Here is a 16288-nt window from a genome sequence, read left to right on the forward strand (position 1 = left end):
AGTCATGCTTCAAGTCGAATATCTGCAACCAAAACCCCACACTTTTTGGGCTCATTTGAATCCGTAGCAATGATTCTCTGCTTTGGCCTGGGGATATACAAAGAAACACAGTGTGCAAGGCATTGTTTGCATCTCATGTAATATATTCAGAAAGAGATCTATCGTATCTATACATTTTCCATGCGCTGCATGGTTTTCTAAGTAGACTTGCAAGAGAAGACACCTCCAACGGTACCATCAGCGTAAGAGTTGATCTGTTCGATACATAGTCAGTATTTGCAGCAGAGAGATAAGTCGTAGGGATTTCGGGAAAACTCACGATATCAACAACACTAGAGTAAGTACCGCCAACGAGGACAATCAAGCCGACAGCAAAGATGAGAGTATTGAGCACAGCGAAAGCGATGTTCTTCGGGTCAGACCAGCTGCCCTGTCGGATAAACATAAACCACATTATCGCGGGGAAGTAAAAAGTAAATCCGGAGACGAAGAGCGACGAAATAACCGAGAGAAGATCGTCGAAGAAGGGGATGACCTCCGCGACGACGAATTCCAGAACGGTCAGAACGGACACAACGACCAGCCAGGTGATCCAGCCCATCTTGGTGTTGATGAAGCGGATGTTGGAGTTCTTGAAGATACGGCCGTGGATCAGACGGCCCAGAACGACGGTGTTGATCGATCCACTGATGAAGATAACCGGCAAGGCGATACCGAATGCGATACGGCTGAGGAGAGGGCCGGCGGAGAGGAGGGCAGGGCTCTGGACATCCTGGCCGACGAAAGCGTAGACCAGAGCTCCGGTGACGGTATAGATGAAGATCTCCATGAGACCGAGAGACCAGATGGACTTGGGGAAATCGGTGGGGGTGTGCATCTCGTCCATGAAGGAGAACTGGCAGAGGGCAAAGCTGTAGGCGAAGATGATGTTGGAGAGAGCGATAAATGCCTCGGAAAAGGTCAAGTCCTCCTTAGGCCAGGCGGACCAGTCGACATGAGTAAGGCCGACGGAATTGTTCGCAGAGATACCAGTTCCGATAATAGTGATTCCGACGGCGATGATAATCGACACAAAGTCGATGTATCCGAGCATAGCCATCTCTGAGAAACTGGGCGGGATGGCGAAAATAAGCAAGATGATCATGGAAACGACACCAAACACCAGAGTGCAGATTCCACTGTTGGTGATGTTGACAAAGGCGATGGTTCCAGTCAGACAGTGAGAGCCTGCAGACAGAAGCAGCTCCAGGCACAGCATCAGGTAGATAACTTCATAGCCAATTCGGCCGAACATTTGTCGTCCAGCCTCGGGATAGTTCGAGATATGGGGAAATTTGACCTTGACCTGACCGATGATGTAACTGGTGTAGACGGCAATAAGACCGATACCGACACAGCAGATCACACCGGCGACCATGCCCAAAGTCGCAAATGTAGAGGGGATCGAGAGAGTTCCCAAGGCGACAGCCTCGACAATCAGGACGATTGTCAGCTGCTTCCAGCCCAGCTGGTTGAACTTCTGCACGCCACCCTGGTAGATCTGCTTCTCACGATCACTCATATCGCCGAACCCATCGTTGGCATATCCATCCTGTGATGAGAAGATCTCACCACCTTCCTTGGCCTTCTGTGTCATCGGATCGAGGTAGGCTGTGGGGAGAAACCGAAGGGTATTATGTGGTATGTGACCTCTGAGATGGGGGGGGAGAGTGGCGGAGAGGATGGGGGAGAAAGATGGAGAAGGCGCGCGAGGAGACAGAGACACCTTAATAAGAAGTGACGCGTGGAGGCAACAGGAAAAACTGCCAGGCGAGAACGAGAAGGAAAATCCAAATGGAAATCCAAATTGAGTTTTCTATCCAGGGCAACTTCAGCTCGAAACGGAACCGTTCGAAAACTTCTCGGCGCCTTCCTAAAACAGTCAGACATTCGACTTTCTTTTACTTAACCATAATCCATTCGGCCCCACTTGCTTGTCCCCTATTGGTTAAGCCGCCCATCGCACCATTTCGGGCCGATTGTCTGACTGCCGCGTGCCGAACCCCGTTTCTCTTTTTACACCCTAAGCTGGTCCGTACCTGCACTAAGGTTATCTTTGATTGAAAATTGACCAACGGTTATTATTCAAGATCTTCAGATATCTGCCGCTAGGCAGTTGTTTGAGCCGATCGCCTGGCGATACTAGTGCGGCTCTGCTGATCCGTCCAATCGGCTGAGGTTCTGACTTTGGCTTTAGCTTATTAGCTCCGTCCTTGCACTTGGCACGCGACCGCAGGAAATAAATACACGTGGATTGGGGTAAGTGCCCTACACGGAGTACAAAAAATGCATTCGCAGATTCGTAATAGTACTAGCCTTTATTTTCCCGGTCGGCTATCTCAACAATTCCTCTCTACCTTTTACGCCTTCTCTTGAGTGCTACTATGGAGAACTTTTCTTAGCTTTTTTTCTCTCACGATTAAGGTCGCTGCTAGTATTTGCTAAACCATATTGGGACAGGCTGCAAATGAGTGTTTAGGAATTCACTAGGAAGCGACCTGTATCCCACAAATTTACACCTAGAAGTCCCGTACAAGAAATTCTCATCACCCGGTGTTATATTGACCGAATGGTATGACCAATCAAGGCTGAAGTTGAAAATGGAATTAATTTTAATTCGTAGTCATGTATCTGCTAAGTGTGATAGTAACTCTCGGTTAGACTCGGATCAATATCGGAATCACAGTCAGGAAGCTATGAGCTAGCAGGGGGCAGGGTTAATGTGCTCTACTGTCTCAGATTAAAGGGCCAACCCCTTTCCAATGGCTCCCATGGCGCTCTTTATCATACATTATGGTATTTTAGTGTTGTAACGATGCCAACGGTATTGGAGGATGGAGTAGATCATTTTCACATGACTAAATAACAATGCCTGTTGACACATACATAAACAATAGTCAGTAGCCCCTTGCCCTCATCTTGTTCTTTTTTTTCCCTTCAAGTTCTCTGATTTGATCACCTTTACTCCTGACATCAACGGAACCAATCTGCTCTTAGCCTGATCTTTAACAGACCGTGGGTAGCTTTTAGACCTGGGCCTGGCTTTTGGCCAAACCCAGGAGCCATGTCTATAATGGATTTTCTGCTGCATATATTAAAATACTGGAAATTCTAGAGAGATGAAATGATACGTTCAAATTTAGTTCAGATGCTTGTTATCCCGTACGGTCATTGAAGGCCTCTTTGCATCCTTCAAAAGACGAATTCTAATAGTAATTCGATGATTAGCGAACCAAATGTCTGGCCGTATCTTCGGTCCTGGATTCCAGCGCTTCAATCAGAGGCATGAGACTTTCCAGCTCCAGCTGACGCTCCTCTGTCAAGCAAACTGTGGGGTCCTCGAGCCTGAGATCACCAAATAAGCTGAATGTCTCCATTCTGTCAAGTGTAGGGGAGCGCGGCGGTAGAGTCTGGGAGAAAGGACGCCTGGGTGGGAAAAGAAGAACCACAACCCATAAGTGAATGTAAGAATATTTCACTCCGCAAATCGAGATGTTTCTTAGTACCACCACTTTCCTCATTATTTTCCCCCTTCCTTTTCTTCGTTACCTGTCTCCTTCCATGCTTCTTTCTTTATCTTCTCATTCTCCCTATTTTGTCTTCATACCCGCTTAAAAGGCTGTGTAATGCACCTCGTGCTCCATTCCATCCGACAGCAGGGCATGCTCTCTCCTGTGTCTTTTTGTAACTTTGAAGTGATGATTGAATAAATTAAGGTTGCTATTCGCCGGATGAATTTAAGCCACAGGAAAAAGTGTGATAATTCCGTTTTTTTTTTCTATTTAAAGACAGCCACAAGGATCAAATATATCTATGTGTCTATCATGAAAGATATCAACAAGGAAAACATATTTCTTACACATCAAAATAGTTATGGGTTTCTGGAGCAGCAAGAATGGATTTATCTCTTTATTAACAAGAGATTGAGGAACCAGCGCCACATGACCCCACATGGCACCATTAATATTTGTAAGTTCACAACTTCTCGATTTGATATCGGAGGCTCGGGTGGAATGAAAGCGATATGAAGCATATACGCTGTCGGGCTACGGGAAATGGAACCGACCCGACTCCAAGTGTGGTCTTGTCTCACTTCAGTCTTATAACATCAAATCTTCGAATATTTCAACCAATCGGATATGGTCTAGCGGTTTAGGATCGCTCGCTTTCACCGAGCTGGCCCGGGTTCGACTCCCGGTATCCGAGTTTTTTTTTCTTTTTGCATTCTGGCTCATAGCAAACTTGAACTGTAGTCTCGCTTTCTAGCGACCCGGTCGCAGATTATCTCTAAAAAATCAAAAGCAAATACGGACTTTTTTTCTTTTTTGAAAAGCGACGGGCTAGAGTCGCGTGCCATATCAAGGGTCTGGTTTCTAACTACATACTACATCGATCAACGGACTTTCTAATCATATTTAGCAGGAAATAAATACCAATACTTCATACACTTCCAGTATCTACCTAGGCAATGTACATATGTACCACCGAATACCCAGATCTAACCACCACACGCATCCAATATCCAATCTGCAATCTAAACCACAACCCGCCCATCAACATTCCCTGCACACTATACTCCAGCGGCGTCGAAACCCTCATCCCAAAAACAAAAAGATGATTAAGCCCCTCATAAAAACGAACCCCAAAATTCCCCTTCTCACCCAAAGTCACACACCAGACTATGTCCTAGGATAGAAATCTGATTCGGGTCGACGTTGGGAATGGGTCTGGGCTTGCTTTATTGCGTCTAGGGCTTGCGAAATATACTCGTCTGTTAGTGTTATGTATTTTCTGCACCGAGATGCTTTGCCGTGTGTGTGGGTTACTTTGTCGAATCTTAGTGATGTGATGCTTTGGTTTGCGAGACCGAGGGCGAGGTCTTTGAAGGGTTTTGTTGAGGCGATTGTTGAGTCGCGGTCGCATGGGCCGGAGCCGGCGAGGAATTACTGCACATGGGAACTTGGGTTTCGATTTCGATTGCGAGGGGGCGGGTCTAGGTGCCAGTGTGTTTGCGGTTTGCGGTAGGCAGAGTGTTGCGCCGATTTTGTATCGCCCTGTTCCGAGGACTTGGTCAGATTCTAGGGGCCCTGAGGCTGGTGCGTAGCTTGGTGGCTTCCACACATTTTCAAGACCTGTAAAGTGAAATCCGACGAGACTGCCCGCCGACGTCATTTTTAATTGCAGGACGAAATCTGCATATTGGAATTTTACTAGTAGTGGAATTTGACGCTTGTTAGGAGCCATCCTGGTGTGCTGATGGGGTCTCCGATGGCCTCGATGGGTCCGAGAGATTTGTAGACGATGTTCTGGCCTTTTTCGAGGATGGTTTCTTTGAGGAATAATTGATTTGGTAGGATGAAGTCTGATTTCAGACTGGGCCAGTCATGAGTTTGGACTTTTGAAATTCAAGTTATTTTTTGGGCGTGCTTTTTGGTTTAGGTTAGGTCTGGTTGTTGTGGGTATATATATAGCAGGTAGGCTGTCGTTGATGAAGTCAAGGTGATTACGGATGATCGTATAATTGAAGTGGATATGGTTCAAAGCACTGGTATTTATGCCCAGGTGTCTGTAAAAATAGTGTATTTATATTAAATAATATGTTCAGTTATATTTATTTAATATTAATGATCTGACATTGAGTGAGCTGACATGGGGTCCAAAATGAGCGGGGTAGGTATCTGACTTAAAGGTATTGGGAATATAGTATGTGTCTTTGCCTACTATTCCATCCAACATCCCAATTGGTGTAGTGGTTAAGTAAGTCACCTTGAATCAAACATTCAATTCGAATCAGTTCTAACAGTTCCATCAGCATCGCCGTCTTTCACACGGCAGCCAGGGGTTCGATTCCCCTATTGGGAGATTTCTTTTTTTGCATTTTCTTTTTGCTTCGGGTACTCAGTATTTTGCTCCACTCCTCATTTCCTCCACGCTTTCTCTCTCTCTTTTTTTCCCCATTAGATTCAATCAAGTCTACTTAATTAATTTACCGAGCGAAGTAAAAAGATAATACTGCCACACAGCTACTATCCTGAGATCTTGAATTACCCATTCAGGGGGGCGTTATGAATGGCCTAAGTATGGGTTAGGCCTGCTGGAATTTCCGTAGGATCTTCTTCATCAGCAAATATCACCTAGTACCCCCCGGCAAATAAATCTTCGTATACAGGTGATTCAATAACTCAATGAAATTCTCCCGATTCAACTAGGATAGTAACCTTAGGACATGGGCATGCATTTTGGAAAAAGCCAGCAATTATGTATTATCATCACTGAAAACTAAATAACAAGCAAGACGCAAAGAAAAGAGAAGGAGGGGGAAATAGAACAAGCGCCAAAGAAAAGAAGAAAAAAGGTTGAAAAAAGAAACAGAATGGGGATAGGGTAGACGAAGTCAAAAAAGATAACGACCAGATATGAGATGAGACGAGACAAGATGAGATGAGATGATACGCGACGCTCATGCCAGATGCGAAAAGCAACGTGAACAACACAACATCCCCCATTTTTCTATGTACGCAGCGCAGTGCAGCCCCTCGATGCGGATTCAAATTCAAATTCAATGGTTCCAAGAACGAGAACGGAAAGAAAACCGGTAAAACCCCCCAAGAACGCGAAGGAAGTAAATAAGCCCGTGAGCACAACCACCACCAACAAGACCGGATGCAAATTGCTCTAGATCTCGTGTCTTAGATTAATCCAGCACAACACAGCACGGAAATTAACTCAAGTCAACCCAGCTCAAGACATGGTCAAACCATACCGACATGCAAATCACTGCATGCTGCGCCCGGCCTGACTTCGACCCGCCTGGCTACGACTCGCACGACTGGCCTGACTGGCACGGCTAGGACTAGTCCGACTAGGTTCGTCCTCTTCAAGTACATCACTCAAACGAGTCGGATGACGGTGTCGGGGCGTAACAGCTTCCCAACCGGTACCGACGCCCCAGCCTGAACCGCTATAATCCGCGGTGGTGGGCGGGTAAGGCGCTTGAGTTGATGCATCGGCAGGCGCACTCGAGTACGGGGCGTCGGTAGTATAGTGGCCGCCATCATCGTAGTCGTCGCTGCCCTCGGACAGCGGGGCTGGAGGTGGGAATGCCATTGCCCCGTGTGGCTGTGGGTAATGCGCGTAGTCCTCGTCTCCGGCTTCGCTGCTTCCGACGTAGGAGCGGTCATCTGGCTCAGAGCTTGGGGCTGCGCCGGCACCGTGGTATGCGGCGCTGGTGGGATCATGCTTGTAGCCTTGTTCTGCGTAGAGAGGTTTGCTAGAGGGTGGATCTGTCTTGACTGGTTCGATAAAGGGGTCTGAACCTGTTGGTGACATTGGCCCTGGGCCTTCGTCGTAGTACTGGTGGCTTGCGCTGGGGTCGCCGGGTTTGCTTTGGTATTCGCTGGCTGGGGGACCGGTGGTGTATGGGTCATCGCGGGTGGTAGGTCTCGTCGTGTGCCGGCTTGGAAGACCTTGCACCATGGGGACGACCTGGACGCCGCCGACTAGGGTTGGTTCGCCATTGCGGAGGGAGGTGGTTCGTTCTCGCTCTTCTTGCTCACGTCGGCCAAGTTCCTCCCAGGCGCGGCGGGCTTCTTCCCGGGAGATTTGGAGCTCGCGGCGCATTTCTCGGAGGAGCTCCTCGGATCGAGATTTGTCTTGCTCTGCGGTTTGTGCGGCCGCGAATGCGTCAGCCCGGCCTTCTCGCTCGGTTTTGAGTTGGCGTTCCAGGTCGGCCACCTGCTCCTTGGCACGCTCTTGTTCAGAGCGAGTGTCGAAGAACCATCTTTGGAATTTGCGTTCCGAGGATGCACGTAGGCGCTGGAGTTCGACGACAGCATGGAAGAGGTTGGCGCCTGCGGCGGACAGGTCGGTGATCTGTCGGGCGAGTTGCTGGCTGAGAGGATCCTTTTCTAAGTCATCATTGTGCTGCTCGAGCTTGCGGATCCAGTAGCTGGTGAGGCCTTCCCAGTGCGATGATAATGTTTCCCATCGTTCAAAGGCATGAGGGAAGCCGGCGCGCTTGGGCTGCTGGAGACTTTGCGGGGCCCCGGATTGACTAGCTGGAGTTTGGCCAGGCCTAGAGAGCCCACCAGTCCCTGTTTGTCCGCCAGTCCCCGCTGCTGCACTCTGTGAGCGAGCATGTTGTGGAGCTGGGGCGAATTGCTGTTGGCTCGAGGAAGGGCCCGGTCGGGCTTGAGTAGGAACATCGGCTGTAACCGGAGGTACTGGATATCCTGGACCAACAGTGCCTGATGTCGCAGCAGCGCCTGGACGGAAGCTCGGCCCAGAAGCTGCTTCGGGTGGAGGCTGAGCTCCCCTAGGGGCGCGAGGAGGTTGTGTTCGGCGTTGTGATGGAGCATCTGCGGCAGCCCCAGCAGCGTAATGTTGAGCTTGAGCTTGCGCTTGCGCCTGTTCTTGCTGCAATTTCTGTCTTTCCATATTCACCTGCTCTTTCTCGAGTGCCTCCTGTTCGGCCTTGCGGCGTGCCTCGCGATCTCGACGTTGTCTCATGATATCCGTCGGAGTACGAACACCGCTCGGAGGATGTGTTGAGATCGGTGCAGGGGGCTGGGGTGGACGAGAGGCACCATTTTGAGCGCGGCCATTGCCTACAGGCCCGGCCGGACCAGCGGGACCAGCAACGCCTACCATATCTGACATAGAAGCATTCACTTCGTCCCAATCGGTTGTGAAGGTAAAAGGTCGACGGATGGCGTCCTCAAGGGCGTAGAGGATTGCCGAGGCGGTGCGTGACGAGACAGTAGTAGTTCTCCAGGGCCAATATGAGCTATCGAGAAGTTGATAGGGATCGTCGACGGTGGATCCGTTCTCGTCTGTATGAGCTTCCGAGAGGGCAGGACGTAATGCAGCGATTCCACTATCTGGCGTTGGTTGGACGGATACTGGGATTGAATGCGCCGGCTGGGGTTGGGCCGGTTGTTGCTGGTGCTGGTGATGTTGCTGCTCTCTGGACTGTCTTGTTGAAGTGTCAAGAGAGACGGCTCGGCGATGAGACAATTGACGAGGCTCGGGGGTGCGACGAGCTCGGCGTAAATAGCGAGGGCCACCGGAGGCTGAAGTTGGGCGGGATTCAGCCGAATGGGTGGAAGCAGGACGAGGAGCTGTTGGCTGCTGGGGTTGTAGCGGATGAGGTTGATTATGATGCTGGGGAGCCGGGGTCGTAAATGTGGAGGATTCGTTAAGGTCGTAGACTTCGTAAGACGGTCTGCGAGAGTGGCGATACACTTCTGGCGAGGGTCTGGTATAATAGGGGGAATTGAGCGACAATGCGAGAGGTGTTGAAGCTAGAGTGGAAGGTGTGAAGTTGAAGCTAAAGTCGAACTCCGGGGTATTGCAATTGCGATTGCGATCGCGAATAGTCGCAGTGGATCAAATAGGGTCTTGAAGACCCAGAAATAATGGAGATGAAATTCCGAGGATGGAGAGGAGGAAAAGGAGCGAACTGGGGGAGTGCCCCGGAGTGAAGGAAAAGGTGAGGTTGGGTGGCTGGTTAATTGAGATGGCTGGGGGGGACGTTCGTGTTCGTTCGTTCGCGCCTGCAGCGCACCATTCAACGGAAGACAACCACAGTTCACAACCACGAGTGAAGCAGAGCTGAGAGTGAAGCAGAATAGACTGACACAGGCTGACAGACAGGGACATTCAAAGTGATGTGGAATGGAAGCGGGAGAATGCCGGGGAAATGTCCGACATTCGTAGGCACACAGACTCTACTCGCACCGAGTCTCCCAACACTTGAGCACTGCTTCAGCTTTGCTAATGCCCTGCTAAGGCCTGCCAATGCCTGATAATACCTGCCAATACCTGCTAATACTCTAATACTATGCTCATGCGCTCCCATGAAGCACAGTTTCAATAATTGCCTGCAACCCCGCAGGTCTCAAGGTTCGGTCGCACAAGCACAACGGACGATCGGAAGAAACTCGAGGGGAACAATTCATGACCAGGCAAGGCAGGGCAGTGTTGAGGCAAGATCAAGGCAAGATCGAACCAGATCATCGAAATCCAGTCTGTGCTGCTCTGTCATTGGCATTGGAATTGTCCCCAGTCTAAGCCACGGTTGGGCGAGGCCAACAATACAACCAAGGTACCACCCGTACAAGTGTATAGAATACTCGCTATAACTACGGAGTACCTAGTTAACTGAACTAGTTATAACGACAATGGCTACTCGGTACCACTAACTATGCCAGTGTCAATGCACGTATTGTACATGATGCGCTGGCACGGGATGTCGGGCATCGACTTTAGTATATCGGGCTTACTCTACAGAGTACTACATATTAATTAACTAACTAGCTACCTAGGTAACTAGTTAAATAACTAGTGGTACTCCGTACCTAACACAGTACATCGTAATACTGTAACTCATCCCCTGAACCATAGCTCACCTGGTTTCTGTCCCAGTAGTTCCAACGGTTCGGGCGGGCTCATCGCACGAACTTCCCCACAAGAACCAAACACTAGGGAGATGGTCACTAACTAGTAGCTAGGTAAATTAAATAAACCAAATAAATCAAGCGAAAAACGGAAACTAATTCCATCCACCACGGTGTCATTCTACAGCTCAAATATATGGATGTATCTATCCGGAGCTCGAACTCTACTTCTTTATTTCGTACTCGAACTGCACCAACCTTCAACAAGAACAACAACCTTCCAACTTTGATCAAAACAAATAATGCAAATCAATGCATTCTTTGTAATTAATGCATCGAAAAGAAAATCCCTCAAGGGCGATCACAATCATCTACAACAATATCCTCCCTACTTCAAGTCTAGCCCTCCAACCCTCCCTCCTCGAGTCCGTCATCTCAGACAGAACAACCGTTCTAGACCCTCCTCCCACGGCAACCCCTGCAAGGACCCAGACAAATGGGATTGGCAACTTCGGAAAATATCCCATTAAGCTCGGGTGGAAGTGCTCTTCCGGTTGCATCACGGATGCATCTCCACGAAACCCGGCGATCGAGAAGAGGGACCGAAGACCCAATATTCAGGTAGGTTTCAAGCATGCCTTGCAGTCTGCAGCACCCAACTGCATCACCAACAGTAAGTAGCAGCAGTGACTAGCTAGCTCCCCCTTCCAGGGGAAGGGAACAAGATCTGTCTGAGATCGCGGATGTTCAGCGCTACCGTCCCGCGGGGGTCAAAACTGGGAACTGCTGTCTTTCCCGCGATTTTGGTCTCTTCCGATAGGTTCGTTTTTAGCTCCCCTGTCTGTGATGATGTTTCGTATGTATCCCCACGATTGTTTCACTCATTTAGTATTCGCAGCGCAGAGGCCCCCCCCCTTTTCCCTTTCCTTTCCCACGACGCTAAGGAGGGATCGGGTTTTTGGTTGTGGTTTCCGACCCGGTAGGCTGGGTGATCTGCTCACTTGGTATTATCGATGCGCTGCGGATCTTCATATAGGTAAAAAAATAAAATAAAAGATCCATTGATCTGGAGTAGTCGAGACCTGCCACCTGAGTATCGATCGGCGCTGGATTGCTCTACGTAATTGCTACTAGTAGTATGATGATGGTGATGCTGCGTTGCCTGGGATATTCCCTAGAAAGGGTCTGTCTACTCCGTACTACTACTAGTATTGTCTGCGAGGGTCAACCCTTGGTTGCATTATAATTTGCAGGAGTTGCACTGGTACTTCCTGCACATCATTTCATGGGGTGCGATCATCTAGTGTAGCTGCGAGTGCGATTCTCAATGCTCAATGCCTATGCCGAGGCTGTGAATGATGAAGAATGTGATCTAAACGGGGAAGTGAGGGCCCTGTGCATCGGCCGATGGAGTATACACTGCGTCGGTACTGCGGAACATAAAAGCTGTCGATCAGGGGCTGTACCGTAGATATATAGATGTCAGCGGCGTCGCCGGGGGTGTCCGCTACGCTGCCGAACGCATATGCAAGACAGACTTTTTATTGGAATGTGGGGAGCAGCCACCGGGGAAGCAGAGTGCACGGCTGGGCAGCAGAGAGACCTCGGGGAGAGCGAGGAAGTAGAAGAGACGAGATGGGATCTCCGAACTGGGCGGCTGAACTATTAGGTCTGTCTGGTGGCGATGTACAAAAATTTGGATTATTCGATCTCAGATATTGCGAGATCACATAGCGAATTACGATAAGATCACGGTACTACTAATGTACTGGTTGCCAGGTTACTTTAATGGCCTGGTGGGCTGCAAGTATACATATCCGCGGACTAGATATGTCCATATCATATTCAAGTTTGAGGATTCAGATTGTCGACCAGCGAATGGGAATATCCGCATCGCTACAATTGCTGTATCGCAAGACTGGATTGGACCGAGCACATACAGCTTGAAAGATAGGCCAATGATCGTGTCGAGAGCCTGCTTGCCCCTCGGTGCAGGAGGCGATGGAAATGTGATCCGTCAACTGTCAATCGAGACCTCGATGTGACCCGCGCGAACCCTTTCCGCCAAACCTAGGATCTCTCCCGCGGGGGATCCCTGGGGAACTCCCTCGATTGGACGCAGAATCAATGCACAGCAGACGCGGAGAAGACCTGAAACCGCCCATGAAATGTGGAACAGTGGCTACACTATGTACGCTATGATGGACAGATCGGCTGCCTATGGAGTGCGGAGTACGGGATGAGGGTGGCACGAACTAGACCACAACAAAAAGAAAAAAAGAAAAAAACTACACATGGAGCCAGCCACGATACAAAAGCAATGCCATGACGTCGAAGGCAGTTCGCCATCAGCCCATATTTGATTGCCCGCCGTGGCTAATAGAGAATTCGGGCGATGGAACGTTGCGTTGGCGGTCGCAATTGAGAGGGTTGAGGCTCGAGTAGACGTCGTTGCGCGGTTCCCAGGAATGGGAAATAAAGAATGGACTGTGGCTTTGTGTGGCGAGAGTGCTTTGAGAACAAAGTACTGGGTCCTTCCCCTCTCCCAGCCAGTTGGTTTCTGGCAGTGCTGCTAGGACTGATCAATCCGTGAGTTAGGGCAGACTCCACTTCGGAAGATCCGTCCGGTTGATATCTCACATTCTCACAGACCCAGCCTCTGCATGGGCATGGTGCGGACGCAGCTTACAGCTCTTGACGCGGTGGTAGCCTGCCCACTCAGAAGCCCACAGTGGTCAATAATCACAATCAGACGTAGTAATCACAATTACCCATTGTGCCATGCGAAATCTGACACGGGTCGTACGAGCAGCTTCGTGCAACGCGGACAAAGGGGGTTCAGGTACCAGGAACAACGCCATGGGCATCATAGAGAATTCATCTGGTCCCCTTGGACCATGGGTGATAGAAAGCTAGAAAACAGAAAATGAGCGTGTGAGTGAAAGCCTCTTCACAAAAAGTACGGGGAGTCCAAAGTACTGCAGGATGGCAGAGCCCTACGGATACTCGATCCGCGCGCCCTTGCTCGCTGTCCTTGCTGCACCTCCATCCCTACAGCGGAAGGGGACGTCATGTAAGGTCAGATCGTCCGTGCTGGGTTCTTTTGTTTACCTGCATTGGTATGCACCTACTACTCTCCCCGGCCACCTTGGTCCGAGGGCCTATTTTTGGGGACGTGTATAAACATATCCCCTTCGCCCCCCATTCCACATCCCTGACTCTTACTCTCCAAACATTTGCTCGCTATCTTTTCCTTTACGTGGTTTATTTCATGATCCATTGGGCCCCCGCGTCCGGCTCCGTTGTGTCTATCCTGCTTTGAATCCACACATGGCTATCGGAGATTCCTCCTGTCCCGGCGAGTTGGACGTGTTGCACCCAGACCGGAACAGATCAGAAACCACTATCTGCTTGCCTTCACCCTCCCCTGTGAAGCGAGTATCCTCCTACTATCCCAGGACCGGTGCCAAAGCATTGGAGGAATCCAACCAGGATCCCTTCTACCTCGAGCAATCACTGGCCGCAACGCCAATCTGGACCGACTCGTATACCCCGGCAATTCGCGATGATAGATACAGTGAAGATCACAGCCAGTACTATTCATTGTCTCTGACACAGGGAAAAGACAACAAGTATTCCCAGCAGCCTTCATACCAATACACCGGCCCCGATCGATCCACACTCGCACAGCTAGAATTGGAAAACAGCGCCAGATTCCACAGCTATTCCTCTTCCACAGACGAAAGAAGAACTACCCACGGCAGTCAAGACTCGTTTAGCTCTGTGCAAACAGACTGTACCGTCCCAGATCTCACACCAAGCTCGTCTTTCTCATCAACCTATTCCTCTCCCGCTTGCCCTGACGCCGTGTTGAAGGCGACAGAGAAGCTATATCAACACGCCCACCAAGCTCATATCAAACCCCAACGAGCTTTCTATCTCCCTGCATCTACTCCTCCGAAATATTCACTTCCACCTCCTCCACCTGTGCCTTCGCTCCCCAAAGCACTCACTCGACCCACCACACCTGGCGCCGACCACTCCACAATGAAGTACGAAACATCCAGTATGTCGTCGTCCTCGCGCAAGAGCAGGAGGAAGCAACCTCCCACCTTGCCAAACCTCTCTCGAGGCACAAGCTCCCACAGTATGCGCAGGAAACAGTCCAGCCCTGGAACCCGCCCTCCATTGGACCCTTCCATGATCTCCCCTCCTAGCTTGATCAACCCTGTTACCATGGAGCCTCATGCAACCCACTTCGACCAAGCTCTCTTCATCCCTGCAAATGATATTGCCAGCCCAATCCCCAGCCCTGTTGCTAGTTCCCCTCCAATCTCCAGGCAATGGACAGCTACCTCCATGGAGCGACCATCCACTTCCACAATGGATGCCTACCTTGGTGAGCAATCAGTCTGGGAATCCGATTCGGACAATGAATCCCTCAGCCACAAGTCACTCTCCCGCAGGCCTATCGACACCCTGCGCAAGGTCCGCAGCCGGGCCAAGCTCCGTGGCGCCAAGTCCCAGCCTAAGCTTCACCAAGCCATGCTTGATGATCAAATGCCTGAGCGGTTCCCAAGTCTGCCCGATGATTCAATCACCAGCACTGTGATGGAATCTCTTCGGGGCATGAGCCTCGACCGCCCCAGCACCAGCAGGGATGGCCTGCGTCCAAACCACCCTCTCCAGACCCTCCGGCTCGTCGCACCATCTGCGACCTCCCTCATGAAGCCACTTTCCAACCGCTCAAGGAAAAATAGCAGCATCCTTGAGTCGGATGTCGACCGCGCTGCAGCTGCAGCCAGCCAGGCTCAAAGACGCCGCCAACGTTCCGACACTCCAGAATACAACTCGGACAAGGAGCAACTTACCTCCATGTGCTACGAGCAACACTCCCCCGTCCCATTCCCGGACCCAGCTGCAGACAACCGACCTTTCTTGAAGAAAGTGATCGACTCCCTCCGTTCACTGAGCTGCCACAAGACCTCCACGAAATCTAATGTCACAACAATCTGATACCCACTGTTTTCGGAGTTTGGGACGGGGAACGGCGTTTTTCTTTTGACGATACACACTCAACGGTCTCCTTATTTATGCCAACGCTAACCTCACTGCCATGTCTTTACTTTTTGGTCTATTGTCTTTATGACACCTTGCACTCTTTACGAGAGAATCTGCTCTCTCCATGATCCTAATGATCGTCGGTGATCATAATTGGTCCCGACCGATGTCCGGAATTATACAATGTCAACGATACCACGGATGACCCGAGCCTCGCTCACACCACGCGAACATTTTCCTTACCCATGTTTTGAGGTATACACCTCCCACGATCTCTATGCTACTCACGCCTTACTCCGCAACGCGTTGTAATACCACGTTTTTTGAACAACTCATGATTTGCTTTCCTCTTTTGCGCATTACGGTCTCATCCCTGAGCCTATTTCCTACTTGTCTGCCACATGTCGCTCGAGCTTTTTCCTTTTCTCCTCACCTGTTTCAACAACCAATGTGTCACCTACCATAATGATATGACCAAGGAACAAAAATTTGTACGATTTTGATAGAGAACGTCTTTCTATTTACTTTGCTACTTTTGCGGGGTTCTCGGAACCAAGATTGATTGCATTTGCATTTGCATTTCCCTTCGGCGCAACCAACCAAAAAGCATACAATGAACAATGAACAATGAAACATCACGATCTGAACTTTGAGCCTTTACACATACTAGCAACCAAAAATGCAAATGAAGCACGATTATCACTGCCACTCTGATCTCCTCCCTACTATTCCTGGACTATTGTAGACTAACTATCTCGTTGTCTGGGCGATCTGCCTCAGTCCCTGGAATG

At 49.9% G+C, this 16288-nt stretch overlaps 4 protein-coding genes across 4 annotated transcripts; 1 reads left to right on the plus strand and 3 right to left on the minus strand.

Annotated features, from left to right (window-relative positions):
• Window positions 1–197: 197 nt before the first annotated feature.
• On the minus strand, window positions 198–1636 carry N7533_000699 (uncharacterized protein; the record flags this gene model as incomplete). Its single annotated transcript, XM_057097349.1, has 2 exons — window positions 198–254; window positions 320–1636. The coding sequence occupies 2 exons, from the start codon at window positions 1634–1636 to the stop codon at window positions 198–200; spliced, it is 1374 nt and encodes a 457-aa protein (XP_056965842.1).
• Window positions 1637–3065: 1429 nt separating this feature from the next.
• N7533_000700 (uncharacterized protein) lies at window positions 3066–3416 on the minus strand (the record flags this gene model as incomplete). The annotated part of the gene is made up of 2 exons (XM_057097350.1): window positions 3066–3107; window positions 3273–3416. The coding sequence occupies 2 exons, from the start codon at window positions 3414–3416 to the stop codon at window positions 3066–3068; spliced, it is 186 nt and encodes a 61-aa protein (XP_056965843.1).
• A 3397-nt stretch (window positions 3417–6813) lies between these two features.
• Window positions 6814–10272, minus strand: N7533_000701 (uncharacterized protein; the record flags this gene model as incomplete). Its single annotated transcript, XM_057097351.1, has 2 exons — window positions 6814–9281; window positions 10239–10272. The coding sequence occupies 2 exons, from the start codon at window positions 10270–10272 to the stop codon at window positions 6814–6816; spliced, it is 2502 nt and encodes an 833-aa protein (XP_056965844.1).
• A 3494-nt stretch (window positions 10273–13766) lies between these two features.
• On the plus strand, window positions 13767–15452 carry N7533_000702 (uncharacterized protein; the record flags this gene model as incomplete). The annotated part of the gene is made up of 1 exon (XM_057097352.1): window positions 13767–15452. One exon carries the CDS (start codon window positions 13767–13769, stop codon window positions 15450–15452), a length of 1686 nt encoding a protein of 561 aa, XP_056965845.1.
• Between the last annotated feature and the right edge of the window lie 836 nt (window positions 15453–16288).

This window comes from Penicillium manginii, assembly GCF_028828005.1.
Source record: "Penicillium manginii strain IBT 31320 chromosome Unknown utg000001l:1.0-3466041.0:1.0-3467806.0, whole genome shotgun sequence".
In the NCBI taxonomy this organism is placed as follows: Eukaryota; Fungi; Ascomycota; class Eurotiomycetes; order Eurotiales; family Aspergillaceae; genus Penicillium; species Penicillium manginii.